The 14,703-nt window shown below is 45.7% G+C and overlaps 5 protein-coding genes across 5 annotated transcripts; 3 read left to right on the forward strand and 2 right to left on the reverse strand.

The window, feature by feature from the left end:
* Positions 1–2,498: 2,498 nt before the first annotated feature.
* On the forward strand, positions 2,499–4,025 carry N7511_000710 (glycoside hydrolase family 30 protein; the record flags this gene model as incomplete). The annotated part of the gene is made up of 1 exon (XM_057123135.1): positions 2,499–4,025. The coding sequence occupies one exon, from the start codon at positions 2,499–2,501 to the stop codon at positions 4,023–4,025; it is 1,527 nt and encodes a 508-aa protein (XP_056988868.1).
* Positions 4,026–4,732: 707 nt separating this feature from the next.
* On the reverse strand, positions 4,733–5,494 carry N7511_000711 (glycoside hydrolase family 134 protein; the record flags this gene model as incomplete). Its single annotated transcript, XM_057123136.1, has 4 exons — positions 4,733–4,833; positions 4,894–5,021; positions 5,088–5,214; positions 5,272–5,494. 4 exons carry the CDS (start codon positions 5,492–5,494, stop codon positions 4,733–4,735), a joined length of 579 nt encoding a protein of 192 aa, XP_056988869.1.
* A 1,429-nt stretch (positions 5,495–6,923) lies between these two features.
* N7511_000712 (uncharacterized protein) lies at positions 6,924–8,737 on the forward strand (the record flags this gene model as incomplete). The annotated part of the gene is made up of 4 exons (XM_057123137.1): positions 6,924–7,146; positions 7,202–7,471; positions 7,547–8,220; positions 8,273–8,737. The coding sequence occupies 4 exons, from the start codon at positions 6,924–6,926 to the stop codon at positions 8,735–8,737; spliced, it is 1,632 nt and encodes a 543-aa protein (XP_056988870.1).
* A 319-nt stretch (positions 8,738–9,056) lies between these two features.
* N7511_000713 (uncharacterized protein) lies at positions 9,057–11,399 on the reverse strand (the record flags this gene model as incomplete). The annotated part of the gene is made up of 3 exons (XM_057123138.1): positions 9,057–9,935; positions 10,028–11,084; positions 11,173–11,399. 3 exons carry the CDS (start codon positions 11,397–11,399, stop codon positions 9,057–9,059), a joined length of 2,163 nt encoding a protein of 720 aa, XP_056988871.1.
* A 1,536-nt stretch (positions 11,400–12,935) lies between these two features.
* Positions 12,936–14,305, forward strand: N7511_000714 (glycoside hydrolase 5 family protein; the record flags this gene model as incomplete). Its single annotated transcript, XM_057123139.1, has 4 exons — positions 12,936–13,050; positions 13,110–13,751; positions 13,804–13,932; positions 14,010–14,305. The coding sequence occupies 4 exons, from the start codon at positions 12,936–12,938 to the stop codon at positions 14,303–14,305; spliced, it is 1,182 nt and encodes a 393-aa protein (XP_056988872.1).
* Between the last annotated feature and the right edge of the window lie 398 nt (positions 14,306–14,703).

The following is a 14,703-nucleotide window of genomic DNA, read 5'->3' on the forward strand; positions in this document are numbered from 1 at the left end:
GAGCATATGTATACTAATAGCTCACTCCGAACTCAATGCTTTCATAATTTATGCATAAATGATCATGGTCCGAGCTTTTATGGGCCTCCGAAGTGCCTGAGGCCATCATAAAACGTGTTTGTGAGTCGCGCATTAAAGCAAAACAGACACATTTGCTCTTCCAAAGCACTTATATGTGCTCTCCTTTTCTATAGTTCTACTACCCCCAGTTGCCGACCTGGTCGTTGCAGACAGGCAAAGTCGATTTCCCCTGTAGGACGCCCTTTTCACTGATCAAGATTAACTTAACTAGTGAAGTACTAGGTGACGTTTAAAAGATGTTTGTTCATCGTACCTAACGGCCGCGGCCAAAGCAATACCGACAGTTATCTCAACTGAACGGAGCATGAATATCGATCTTGTCATGGAAGACTGGATCCACGAAAGACGATTAATTACTCCGGTAGATCAAAGGGCCAAATGTCTCGCAGGCCTTTTTCATCCCTTATGGGCTCATCGCCATCCGGATCATTGTTCGTCAGTACCGCTTCCAACATTCCATTGAATATTGCTTTGTTTCCTGCTTTCGCTGCATCCCAGTCGCTTAGAGGAACCCATCCATCGGATGCAGTGTCGAGCAAGATTGACAAATCACGCTTCAAGTTCTGGGCTGCTTCAAAACACCTGTACTCCCTTCGGTGCAGAGATATCTCTCAAATATAGTTTTTTTCTCCACTTTTGACCGTGGGTAAGGGAGATCCTGTCTTCATGGCTTGCATGATTGTGTGACTTCCGAAACACCAGAGATGGATTAGTCCACAAAGCTATGTCTTAACGTATTAATGATTCTTTTTGCTTAAGTCCCGTAAGCTGACCGAGATATAAGCTAAGAAACGAAGTCCCTTGTCAATTAGTGAACTGTACACATTGAGACCTTCTTGTCGGGCAAAGTAGCATCGATCTAGGGAATAGGCTTTGACCGGTCATTCAGATAGTTTGAACTTTTGTACAAGCCATTGTCTGTGACAATGATTAGTAGGGTTTTTTGCTCGATTTTCACGGACTATGCACTTAGCTCTCTTATTCTTTTTTTTTTTTCGATGTATCGAATTACTTTCAGGGTAAGCCAAATCTTGTAAACCTAGATATCGCAACTCTCTTTAGTAACGAAGCAAGTACTACCCTATTTAAACAATCTCAATTGTCCACTTACAGTCCTATACGGAACAACGTGAACATGATTTATATGGTGCTAAGTAGTAATCTTGATATTGTCAACATAGCGTAACTATTATCTAAACTGTGGCGCTCTTCGGGCTTTTTCTAAGTATAGGCTTCTATAACAGCACTTAGAGGGGAGGTAGTAAGCTATTCGACAGCTCTCCTTATCTACACATTTCTATATATCATGCCTTTTATCAGATAGCCGAGATCATAGACGTCCGATTTCTTAGTCTAGCTAGCGTTTAACACCGACTTGCGGGAAACCTTAGGAACTAGTCAACTCAACTAACAACTTTCTTAATTGTAGAAAGGCAAGCGAGATATGTTAGAAGAGAAGAGTTGGAACCATCAAGGCCCCCAGCGAGGTGGTTGGAGTATTTGGCACAGATTGAATATACCCCTGAATCGTTGTGATCGCCAGTCTGACATATCTTCCACCTCTTGTGACACCTTGCTTTGTTGCACGTATAGGTCTTGTATACTACCCATCTTCTATCTCAGAGAGTGTCAAATTCTTACTATGCGTTTAACGATAGGCACCTGGGTCATTATTCCACTAGGCGAAGCCCTTAGTTCACAGCGAGCCAAGCGGGCCATGAATAAATGGTTATCCACCTATACCAAGACCTTCGGCTTCCGTGACGACGACGAATTAAATTTTTTATGTAATTGTATTGAGGTAAATTGATGGTTGACAGAAACTGCTGACCGAAGCTGGCAAAGTTTTAGCTGCAAAGTTTCTGAAAGACAAGTTTGCTTCGTTCTCGTTCCCTGCGATAGCGCTAAATGGCCACCAACGTCAGTGCAGCTTTCAGGAGTGTTTCAGCTTGAAGACTTTTATGCGGAGTAAGTGAACCCCGAAAACACTCTGGTGTACCGGGAATCCGCCATCGCAAAACGAATACTGCATGAAAATGGCTTGGACGTCTTACTGCACAATGCGGGGAAACAAGAACCTGAAGATAGAACTATCCTCGGATTGGCAATGACTCCGGCAAATGAGGCATACAAGCCTCAGGGACCTTCACCAAACGGGAACTGTGGCTTGCATTAGTCGCTGGTACTGTCGTATTATTGTTCAGCTTACAGCGGAGTTTCGGATCCTGCAATTCTCAGCCCCAGTTCTGCGCAACAATTGCACCCACGTTTTAGGGAAATGGTCTAGGATACTCTGTATTGAGTGCAATGGTATAAAGAGGCCTATGTCGCACAACAACTAGATTGAATTAAAAAGCCAATCAATTCGGCCTTGGAAAGAAGCACTCAGTCCATATCTCTACGGGACCTCTTTTAACATGCATCTTTCTCTTCTTCCTGTCTTGCTGCTTTCAGGCTTGACAGGTGCCTCCCCTGAAAAACGGGCCACCTCCGCCTCAGCTTACTGCTCAAATTCAGGTGGTAACTACAAACTATCCTCGATCGCTGCCCCTGTGAAAGGCACCGGCAGTCCAGGATCTGAATCAACATGGAAATTGACCGTGGACGATACATCCAGTGGACACAAACAAACAATTGTAGGCTTCGGAGCCGCAGTCACCGACGCGACAGTTAGCTCATTCAATACCTTGTCCAGCGCCAACCTGCAACAACTTCTGAATAATCTCATGACGGGTGCCGGTGCAGACTTTGCATTGATGCGGCATACTATCGGAGCATCAGATCTGTCCGGTGACCCGGCATATACATACGATGATAATGGAAACGCAGCCGACCCAACCCTGGCCGGATTCAATCTGGGCGACCGTGGAAATGCCATGGCTACGATGCTAGCAAAAATGAAGTCCTTGCAATCCAGTCTGAAGATTCTCGGCTCGCCCTGGAGTGCACCGGGATGGATGAAGCTGAATGGTGTGATTGATGGCAACACGAACAACAACAACTTGAACGATGGATATTTGACCAGTGCTGGTACTGGCAGCACCGGGTATGCTAGTGCCTTTGCGCAGTACTTTGTCAAGTACATTCAAGCCTACGCGAAGCTTGGAGCTCACATCGACGCGATTACCATTCAAAATGAGCCTTTGAACAGCCAGGGCGGATATCCCACGATGTATGTGTTTGATTACGAGTCAGCGCAGCTCATCCAGAACTACATTGGGCCGGCCCTTGCCAACGCTGGTTTGGATACTGACATTTGGGCATACGATCACAACACTGGTATGCATGCTCCAACCGATACTTCTACAAATTTTGCATATACTAACACACCGCGTCTAGATGTTCCATCATATCCCCAGAACGTCATCAATGGCGCTAGCAAGTACGTTGACTCGGTCGCCTGGCACTGCTACGCCACCAACGTGGACTGGACAGTCCTAACCACATTCCACCAAACAAACCCAAATGTCAAGCAATACATGACCGAATGCTGGACTCCTGCCTCAGCCTCATGGAACCAAGCTGCCGACTTCACCATGGGACCCCTTCAGAACTGGGCATCCGGCGTTACAGCCTGGACACTTGGCACTGATAACCAGGATGGGCCCCATCTGTCAAGCGGTGGTTGTGCCAATTGCCAAGGTCTGGTAACTATCGCTAATGGTGGATATACTTTCAACACTGCGTACTATATGATGGCGCAGTTTAGCAAGTTCATGCCGCCCGGTGCTATTGTTCTGAGTGGCACTGGAAGCTACACCTACTCCAACGGTGGCGGAGTGCAGTCTGTTGCTTCGTTGAATCCTGATGGATCTCGCACGGTTGTTATTGAGAATACTTTCAGTAACGATGTTTATCTCACTGTGGCATTGAATAGTGGAAACCAATGGAGCGGTAACGTTCCCAGTCAGTCTGTGACAACTTGGGTTCTTCCTTCTGCGTGAGATATACCTTTGGGTATCAACTGTTGAACGCCCTTTTTAAAAGGACTGTTGAGAGTGCGATGTTTGAAAGCTGGGAGGTAGGATGTCCGTGTCTTGCAGCACGCGGGTCAAATTGCCAGACCAATACTTGAAGCAAATACTATAAAGTACACATACCCCATCATACTCTCTTTCTTCTGAAGTGCACCTGGCGAGCGGACCATTATGTGTAACAGTAAAAACTAGGCGCAATGACTCCTTTGTAGTATGGAAGATAAGTTAATAATGCGAGTCTACTTGGGTATCAGACTTAGAACTTCCGCTTGTCAATGGAAGCTATAGGAAGCTTTACTAGAAAGATGCCATATTGTAAAGGTCTGTGTATGGACTTGATATGGCTGTGTAGTTACTTTTTTGAAAAAAAGCTGGAGACACGAGTGAATATTCCAAGTTGCATATTATGGACAACGCCCCTAATCATAGAACCTAAGAACAATAATTTTCATTCTGACTAAAGAGTGAACGTGCGACAGAGTCACACTAAATAGAAATCACAGTGCTGCAAGGAAGATGCATAAATTCTGTTCCAAAACAACTCACGGACATGACGTGTTGGGCATGGAAGGTGATCTCCTGAAATCAGGATTTTGAAAGCATTCCAAGATGCAAACCATCATTCAGTGGAGTATGATCAACCAAACTACCCTCCCAGGGTGAAGCTTTCAAAGTTAGATGGCCTGGACCTGGACCCAGAACCGAGTATCATCGCTCTGATACTTGTCATCACTCTCGATCTGCTGTTGGATCCACGAAACCGCATCTTTATATCCTGCTCACGGTGTAAGTTGAGCAGTCTATAGGTATTAACTTAGAATGATGGCAGACTTACCTTGGATATCCGAGCTATTAGGGTTCTCAACTCCGGACTGTCCATTGCGATGACCAGCAAACCAAACATCAAAGCCATACTTGCTCTCGCCGTCGTGGCGAGCCTGAATGTCCTTGCCCAAGTCAGAGCTACAATTCGGGTATGTCAGCGAACACCAGTTTCTTGAAGTCTAGATGAACGTAATAAATACTGACTTCAGAATTGCGCCCTCGGAAACCTGGCTGGTGCTCATGCCCAAGAATTCAGACGCAGAGGTACGCAACATGTACCAATTTTGCTTGAAGATTCCGAAGTTGGTACCATCGCCGGTCTTTCCGTCACCTATGAATATATTTTTCAGCACATAATTCAGGATTCCAGGTATAGATTGGAATATACCGTATGTGTAATCCGTAGTCATGTGGTCTGTCTCCAGCATCGCAATGGCTAGGTCGCGAGTGTTGCCTCCGGCACCAGTCACCTGTTGCTTACGAGCTCCAAGACCAGAGACAAGATAGTTACCGCGGTCATTGTCGCGGGTATCAAGCTTGATTCCTGTCTCCGGGGACGATATGACGGCAGGGATCAGGGCTAGAGCACTGAAGATGGAAAGAAGCTGCATCTTGTGATTTGCTAAATGAAGAATGTGGTTCGTTCTTGAAGGTGTATGAGAATGAAGCTCTTGTCGCAAATATGAGATGCTGTTGTGAGAGATAACAGTCAACTTATATGGCATCTTATATACCATTTAGCTTAAATGTGTTCTACGTGGTCAGGGAACAAGTATGAGACAACTAAGCCCGTTCCTGTCAACCCGTGCGGAAATTGGCAAAGATCAGCTAAGTTTCAACGCTCTTTCCTTTCTGTATTTGGAAATCAGGAGAAGAAATCCTTAATTTGAAATGCCGTGTCTGTGAGAGCTTTCAAGGGATCGTGTCGTATCTAGATTGTGACTGCTGACATTTCCATTCCTAGCATTATACTAACTTTCAAATTTTCCGACATAATTCCGAGGTAATGTATAGCAAGTTTCAACATAAGACATGAATATAGCACTCTGCTTAAGGGCAACAGTTTGAAACCCTATTAAAATCAAGTGAAACCCCTCGGTGATTGGATGATCTATCTTCGCAAGAGTCCAATTATATTGACAAAATAAGAATATGCCACAGATATTTTGGGACTTCATGTTTGTTTGATGGCGAAGAAGCACCCTAGAATAAATATCGTTGGCACTCGCAACTGGAGTTTGCAGCCAATTGCGCCAACTGGATAATCGTCAAAAAGATTGTTATTAGAAATTGGCAGCAAGTATGAGAAGATCATGCAACTTCTTAAATTAAATTTTATTATTCTCTACAGAAAAGGCATGAGGCATTGCTCTCAAATCAACAAATCGACCGAGTATAATAGTCGTCAAGGAGCAGGGGCCTACAACATAACCGAGCTTCCAGGGACTCGGGTAGTGGGCCTTGCAAGTCCGAAGCCGAGAACTTCCTAAAATTTCCGCTTTGAAAGAAATACCGGAACTTGAAAAAATCCGCGTTGGTACAAATGCCGAGGCTATCTATGTGATTCCAACGGTGGAGTTTGCTCCTGTTGATTTGTTGAATTGCGCGGAATATGGGGTAGGCGGAGTCTTGCCTATTTGGTCAAGGAGGAGGCGGAGACATCGAATGATCGTCGCAGGAAACGACACCTCCGCGCAGCTTCATGCATGCATGTTGAGATTTTCCATCTGGGGTACTCTTTCCACTTCCTGGACTCCCCACACAGCCGAATCATGATCGGCGAGGACGAGCTCATGCCATATAGTTGCCTGTTTTCGCGAAGGGGATCCACCACGCTATAACGACCGGCGAATCAACCAAGGGTTTCTTTCTACAAGGATGAAGTCCAAACGCCGGAGCTACTGAGCAGTGGGGGACAAAAAACGGGATACATAAACCTGCCATTCTACTTCTACTTTGTCACGATTGGTATCCACGTACAGAACATCTGTGAAGCTGGTGGTACTTGATATAAAAATCACAATACGGCACGTTGGCATCATGGCAACGACAACAGCGGTGCAACCTGCTCGGACTTCTGAGAAAGAAGGAAGAAGCGAAGCTCACCACCAGGAGAGCGCCGATGGGATCAGAGTTGAGGTTCTCCAGGGATCAATGGCCTTGGATTTGGCCAGACGATCTCATCCTCCAAATCCGTGGAGTCCGCAGATGCGAAAGCTATACGGATTTATGGCTGTGGCATACCTGTGCTCAGCCCTGAACGGTAAAACAGGAATAGCATTTTGCAGAATGTATCACAACCATCTGACTCGATTTAGGATTTGACGGCTCCCTCATGGGTTCTTTACTTCCCATCCCGCAGTTTCGCGAGACATTTGGGGCAGGCTTGGTTGGTTCTCAGGCTTCTCTTATTCAGGGAATGTATACGATTGGAGGTGTCAGCGCGCTCTTCTTTGTGGGCTACTTGCTCGACAACTTCGGTCGACGCTTCGGCATGTTTACCGGGTCGATCGTGGTCATTCTCGGCACTATTCTGGGAGGTACCGCCAACCACATGAATCAACTACTCGCTAGTCGGTTCTTCCTAGGTATGGAGCCCCTCGAATATACCAGCTTGATACGGTTTTAGCTTTCTAGATGTAGTAGCTGACAAGGCATTTCAGGTTTTGGATATTCTGTTGCTGCATCCGCCGCCCCCGCTTATGTGGTCGAGATGAGCCATCCTGCCTACCGCGATGTACTGACAGGTCTTTATAACTGCCAATATTTTGTTGGAGCTATTGCCGCTGCTGGTGCTTGCCGAGGCTGTCTGGTCTACCCCGACTCCCGTGCATGGCGTATTCCTATCTGGTGTCAACTGATTTCGTCTTCATTTGTGATTATTTTCGTCTGGTTCATTCCAGAGTCACCTCGATGGCTCTATAGTCATGGTCACAGCGAGAAGGCCTGGGACGTCATCACCAAATATCACGGCGAGGGTAGTCGTGAAAACGCCTTTGTCACTCTTCAAATTCGCGAATATGAGGAGGCAATCAATATTGAAGGCTCTGATAAACGGTCTTGGGACTTCCGTGAGCTCCTTAATACCAAGGCTGCAAGATGGCGCCTTGTGTGTGTTGGTATTGCGTCCTTCCTTAGCCAGTGGGCGCAAGGAGGCGTAACAACCTACTATATGGGTGGTCTTTTGAAAAGTGCCGGTATCACAGACACAAGTCGGGTCCTGGATGTCAATTTGGGTTTCACGGTTCTCTCAGCTGGAGGGGCGTACATGGGTGGATTCTTTGCACCAACATTGCGGCGACGACCTATGCTAATCGGTGCATCTATAGCTTGTTGTGTAAGTGTTTTTTCTTCTCATACTGACTCCTTACTGACTCACACATCCTCAGCTCGGCTTTGCTGGGTTGTCAGCTTCCACAGGTGTGTACTCAGACACACAAGAACCATCGGCCGCCACAGCTTCAATCGTGATCATCTTTCTCATAGGCTTTGCCTATAGCTTTGGGTGGACTCCACTGCAAGCTATGTATTCCGTGGAGTGTCTATCATATGAGACTCGTGCTAAAGGAATGGCTGTATACTCCGTCTTCACTAATATCGCTTTGCTCGTGAACCAGTTTGGAATCGGGAACGCCATGGCTGTCATCACATGGCATACGTATATCATCTTGGCCGGCTGGAATATTTTACAGGCCGTTTTCATATACTTCTTTGCCGTCGAAACATGCAAACGGACTCTTGAGGAGCTCACGGACATTTTTGATGCTCCTAATCCCAGGAAGAAGAGCACCCAAGCACGCCAGATTTTAGTTTCTACGGAGACAGACGAGGTGCTGCAAACTAAAGATGCTTGATTTTGATGTTAATTAAAGCTTTAGAACTTTCTGGGTACTTTTAAATATACTGTTTGAAGCAATGTTCCTAAAAGCAAGTATTTTGTTATGTCTAGGTTCTGTAAACACATTTTCGGTAGCCGAAATTTCGCACTCCCCATCTTCCGTAAAAAAAGACGTCCATCATAATTTAGGAAGTAACTGAATCCGTTCAATCTTTTAGAGCCAGCAGAAAGTAGACTCAGCGAAGAAGAGTATCACGGTTTATCAGAAAATGTACATTGGAAAATGGGATGCGATTTCTTAGCCCTTTAATTCTTTGTTCAATGGTGCAGCATGTTTACACATTCCCTTCACTAGACTGAAAGAAAGACATTGCTGGATTATCAAATCCAACGTCAGTAACCCCAGGCCACATGTCTTGAGCACCCCAACTGAGGTATTCCCACATTGACTCAGGGGGAATATTTTCGAAAGACGTAACAGTCCAATCCCAAACTCGATCTGCAGAAGTCGGTGGGTAACAATCAAAATCATTCAAATGAGAAATATCCTGAGTTTCAAGACTTTCTGCAGCCCTCTCGGGGGCGTTCGCCTCACTGCCCTGCAAACAAACCTCGAGAATTGCCGAAACAACCTCCAATGTACGCTCCGCCGTATGTCCATAAGGCTTCAAACGGTCAAGCGTCAGCATGGCCGTCTCGACTTGTGTTTTGCAAGATTCAAATGTAGTGACGGAATCGTCATTTTTCGACCGAGTAGATAGATAAACCAGAGGCACCATTGTTGCCTGGAATAATAACCAGACACCATTCCAGCCAATCATTTGATTCAATTTTGTCGCCATGGAAATATCTTGAATAGAGCGTTCTGCAATTTCACGACACTTGAGTATTGCATTACGCTCATCCTCTCGAATGCTCATGAAAGGAACTCGTCGCATCGCGTAGGTCAGAAGCATTGGGCGATATAGTAGCATGCGTTGATTGTAAAGACGCCAGCGCATCACAGTTCGCGCGGTGTGTAGCGACTCGGAACAGGGCTCATAATCTCTAAGAGCTGGGGGCAAGTTGTTCCACCACTGAAGAAGTTGGGAGTCTAGGTCGAATGTCTCTGCGTGTGTGAGTGTTGGTAGACCAGCTAAAGACTCCTGTATCTTTGAAGCAATCTTCACGAACTCGACATTCTCGATCAAGGGGAGTATGTGGAGATAGTTTTCCTACAAGGAGTTATTTTCGAACAGGAATGTGGTGTTCAATACGGTAAAGTGTAAAGTGGGAGTTCGGGGAGATTGGCGCAGATCAAACGAACCTCATCAAGCAGTCGTGGCTGGGAGACAGTGATACTGGGAGCAAAAAAGTCCATACACGGCCGGCCGAGTGTCTCGTGACCCCATGTCTCTAAACAGCAAAGTGACCACCACACACGGCGTTTGAACTCTTGATAGGCAGCCCTGACAGGATCAAGTGCCAAATGGCCGTCGTAAGGCTCTCGTTGTATTCCCAAGGTGACCGCCATGCGGAGAGACACGCCCATCAGGGAGTATCCAAGATTAGGTTGGCTGGTATAGTGACAGTACCAGCCTCCGATGAGACCTAGAGTCTGGACTGCTTCCAGGGTAGGAGTCCCGAGTGTAGCTAAATTCAGGAGATTCATCGAACGCTCAAAATATGCCTGGTGAGTATGGTTGTCTGGACCTGGAGCTGCGATACTACCCAGTGCCAGGACTATGTTGAGCAATGCTAACCATCGGTTGTCCTTTCGATTTCCGACCAAGTGGGTGGCGCGAAAGCTCTTCTGGTCTAAAAGTGGTGCGAGTGGATGAAAGTCGGTGAAGTACGCATCGAGCAATTCCATTTCTGTAGGAGGAATACCAGACTGTATACCTATAGGTGGCATCGACTTCATTGTTTTTTTGTTTTGGTATTTGGGCAAAACGCGGGATATGGATGTCTTGAACTGCGGATGAAGCCAGGCGATGACTTTCATAGCAGCTTGAGTAGACGAGATACCCAAATACGAGGCAGGTTGTCGAGCGGTTAATGATAATGCGTTTACATCATCTGAGATATTTTCCATTGAGTCTGACCTGCTTGGACCTTGGCCTTCATCAAGGAGCTCCTCGGGCATCGAATGCAGAGACTCTAGAGTTGGCTCCCCCATAGATAGTGCGGAGTTGTGTGTTTGAATTGATGCGGCGGCGGTCGGTGACTCCTGGTACTGAACATCTTGAGATTCGCCTGTAGTTACCAAATCTAACAGTTTCTCTCGGGGTAAATCGACGTTGTTTTCGGGGGCTGTATTTGGAATGAGCCTTCTCAGTGCAACCGGATAGTTGTTTGATGATGTTGGTGATCTATCTGAGTGGCTATTTATTTTAGTTTCTATTGTTCATGTTCCAAGACCAGAGAACATGTTTGTTCTTCGTATCTTGCCTATAATGTAATGAGTCTTACCTTGACGACTGTCGACGTTCTGGATAGCAACACAGCTCTGGTGTTTTGTACCAGCGACACGATTCACAGGGTTTCTCGCCAGTACATCTTATTTTTCGACGACGACAGGAGTTGCAGGCGCGTACCATCGATTGTCGCCGGCCGAGTCTATCGCCGCGCTTTGCATGTTTCGGGTTACGCAGGCCCGGGTCACTTTCCTCTGGCTGGGCATCGAATGAGAGAAACATAGCAACTGGTATAAGTCTGAGCAACCCAAGATATTCTACAACGAGGGTCAGCCATGAAAAGACAAGTATGATCAGGATATTCGAACGCGTTCAAGTCGAGTAGACAAGGTTTCAGTGATAAGTGTTTACTCCGAAGATGCTCCGAACCTTTTTAAATGGTGTACACGGCATTCAAGCTGAATGTCGTTCTTGGCAAGTTTTGAACGCACAAATCTCGCCTCTTCATTTGCTCACTGGTAAGTCGGATGTGTTCTGTCCATGCAGGAGCCACAACGCAGCCGAAGTGGGGAATGTCGCATACTTTTCTGGGGAAGTCAGATAGTGAAAGGTCTTCCGATAGAAGGTTGGAACATTGACTGAGACTCTTGTGATGTTCACTTCCAGGTGTCATTCCAAATTCAGTCAGGGCATTCCGTGTCCATTATGGACGCGGGAGAAAATCTCTTGGCAACTAACCCCTTTTGAGTAGTTGGTAGGCGGGAATAACACCTCTCTGCTTTCTTTAGAGCTAAGTCTCAGTATAGAGTTCAGGTAATGTTGTTATTTAGTGGGGAAGTACCGAGCCTGGTGTTCTACTTATCCTTGCAGCGTTCACGAAGAGTTTGTCCAACAGGGACGTTGGAATTCAACTCCTTCTGTTTCGAGCAGCATCATATCGGAATTTCTGTAACTTCCGGTAATTCTATTGTCTTTGTCTAGTGCATTAAGAATACGTATCTCTGTCGTTGTAGCTCAGTGCAACAAGAAATGCTCAGATCGGACGGATTTTAAGCTTGAATCGGATCGAAAAGAATGAGGAAACCCGGTGATTAGTGACCAGTTGACTAATGTCCATTTGAGTATACCCTTTAAAGATATTCAAAAATGGTCTGTCTGAAACTACTATATCCCGATGATCTACCCGTCTCCACCTACTCACTAACACGCGCGGGAAAATCACGGAGAAATAAGTACATTAGCGTGATATCAGGCAACAGAAAAGGCCTATCCTCGGTGCAATTAAGTTCGATCTCCTCAATCGGTCATGTCTGCAAAGCCAAAAGTTTATGAATAAATAGAATACCCGGACATAACGTTGATATATTTAGAGATTCCAAGGCTCATCGATGGATTTTCTAGTGTCCTTCTAGAAATTACTGTTTCAAGGGTATCGAGCTGGTCCACAAATAGTGCTCTGGAAAGATGCCCTCGCGGGTTCCTATTCTATCCGCCGTCTAGCATATTGACGGTAGCTTCTACATCTTGTCCCTGTTCCTTTCCTAAAATGGACTGTTCCGCCTTCTCTGGATCTGCAGAAGATTTAGCTGGGCCTTTGAACATTTTAGAAATGCATTTACCAGCATATAATGTATACAAAGATGCCATTTCATTTCAATAAAGTGAAACTATTATACATGAGACTCCCGTGTCCACAACACTCAAGGAGCTTCGGAGTTACACTTGGTGATCGACAGTTCCCTGAGCAGTTCATATAAATTCACGACGAAGCCTGGTGTTCTTCAACTCCTATCAATCAGTAATCTTTTCTCTTCTACGATGAAGTTCTTCCATCTTCTGATCTCCGTCGGTTGCCTGGTTGTCCAGGTGGCATCATACACTGTCAACCAACAGGCCGGAGTTCCACATCATAAATTGAATGAAACACGAAGTGGTAACTGTCCGAATCCTAAATTTTTCTTTGACTCAGAATACTGATAGTCATCTAACAAGCTCCGGTAAACAACCACACGAACGCTGTATCTGCTAGCTTTGCCGGTAGAAACGGTCTAAATTTCACGATCGATGGCCAGGCGAACTATTTCGCCGGTACGAACAGTTACTGGATCGGATTTCTTACCAACAACACTGACGTTGATCTTGTACTTGATCACCTACAGCACTCTGGGGTCCGCATCCTTCGCATCTGGGGCTTCAACGATGTGAACACGAAGCCTGCCCCGGGAAAGGTGTATTTCCAGCTGCTTCAGAATGGAAATGCGACTATCAACACTGGACCTGACGGCTTGCAACGTCTCGACTATGTTGTTGCTGCCGCTGAAAAACGGGGTATCAAGCTTATCATCAACTTTGTCAACAACTGGTCTGACTATGGCGGCTTCAACGCGTACGCTACTGCGTTCGGTGGTAACAGTACGAGCTGGTATACCAGTCCATTGATTCAGAAGACTTATCGCAAGTATGTTCAAGCTGTTGTCTCAAGATATAGCCATTCTTCGGCAATTTTCGGTTGGGAGTTGGCCAATGAGCCTCGCTGCAATGGTTGTGACACTTCGGTGATTTATAATTGGGCTGCCTCTACCAGTGCGTTCATTAAGAAGATTGATGCGCAGCATATGGTTGGTATTGGAGATGGTAAGTGATGTTTCAATGATAGACAGCCCTCAAACATTAACATCTTGCATAGAGGGCTTTGGTTTAGATGTCGACTCAGATGGGAGCTACCCCTATACATACGCCGAGGGTCTTGACTTTGCGAAGAATCTGAAAATAGACACCATCGATTTTGGAACCTTGCATCTATATCCTTCGACTTGTATGTTAATCAAAATCCCTATTCTCTACCTCCCTTTACTCCTATTTTATTACCTGCTAATCAATATCACTTTGAAGGGGGTGTTGCCAATGCCTTTGGAAATGGATGGATCACGGCTCATGGAAAAGCCTGCGCAGCAGCACATAAGCCATGTATTGTGGAGGAATATGGAGTGACCTCCGACAAATGCAACATCGAAGGTCAATGGCAGCGAACTGCGCTTGACACTGAAGGGATTAGCGCGGACCTCTACTGGCAATGTGGAGAGAGACTGAGCACAGGCAATTCGCCCAATGATGACTTCACTATCTATTATGGCTCGGATGACTTCAAATGCTTGATCACTGACCATATTACAGAAATTGGAGTATAGATAGAATGACCAAGGAGTGTTTAAGGGGAACTTCGGGTCACTTTGTATAAGTTAAGCTTTTATACGATTTCTTGGCATCGAATCGACGTACAACATTGACAGTTGAGAGAATGCCGTGCTTTTGACAATAAATGGAACAAAGATTAACCGGCAGATGAAACACCCTTAAAATTAGTGTTTATTTCATGCATATTAATAAACCAAGTCTAGTGCCCTATACTGACCCCGTGGCTCTATGCAACACCGTGATAGGCCCACTCCGTCCACTCACATATCGAAGGACCGTGCAAAAAGATCAAGTTTTTCCCCCTTGATCAGCCACATAACAAACTAAGAGAAAAAAAATAGAGATCCAAATATTGAGCAACAACATTCACTTTGCTTTTCATTCAGCTTCA

Source organism: Penicillium nucicola, assembly GCF_028828085.1.
Source record: "Penicillium nucicola strain IBT 29836 chromosome Unknown utg000001l, whole genome shotgun sequence".
Classification (NCBI taxonomy): Eukaryota; Fungi; Ascomycota; class Eurotiomycetes; order Eurotiales; family Aspergillaceae; genus Penicillium; species Penicillium nucicola.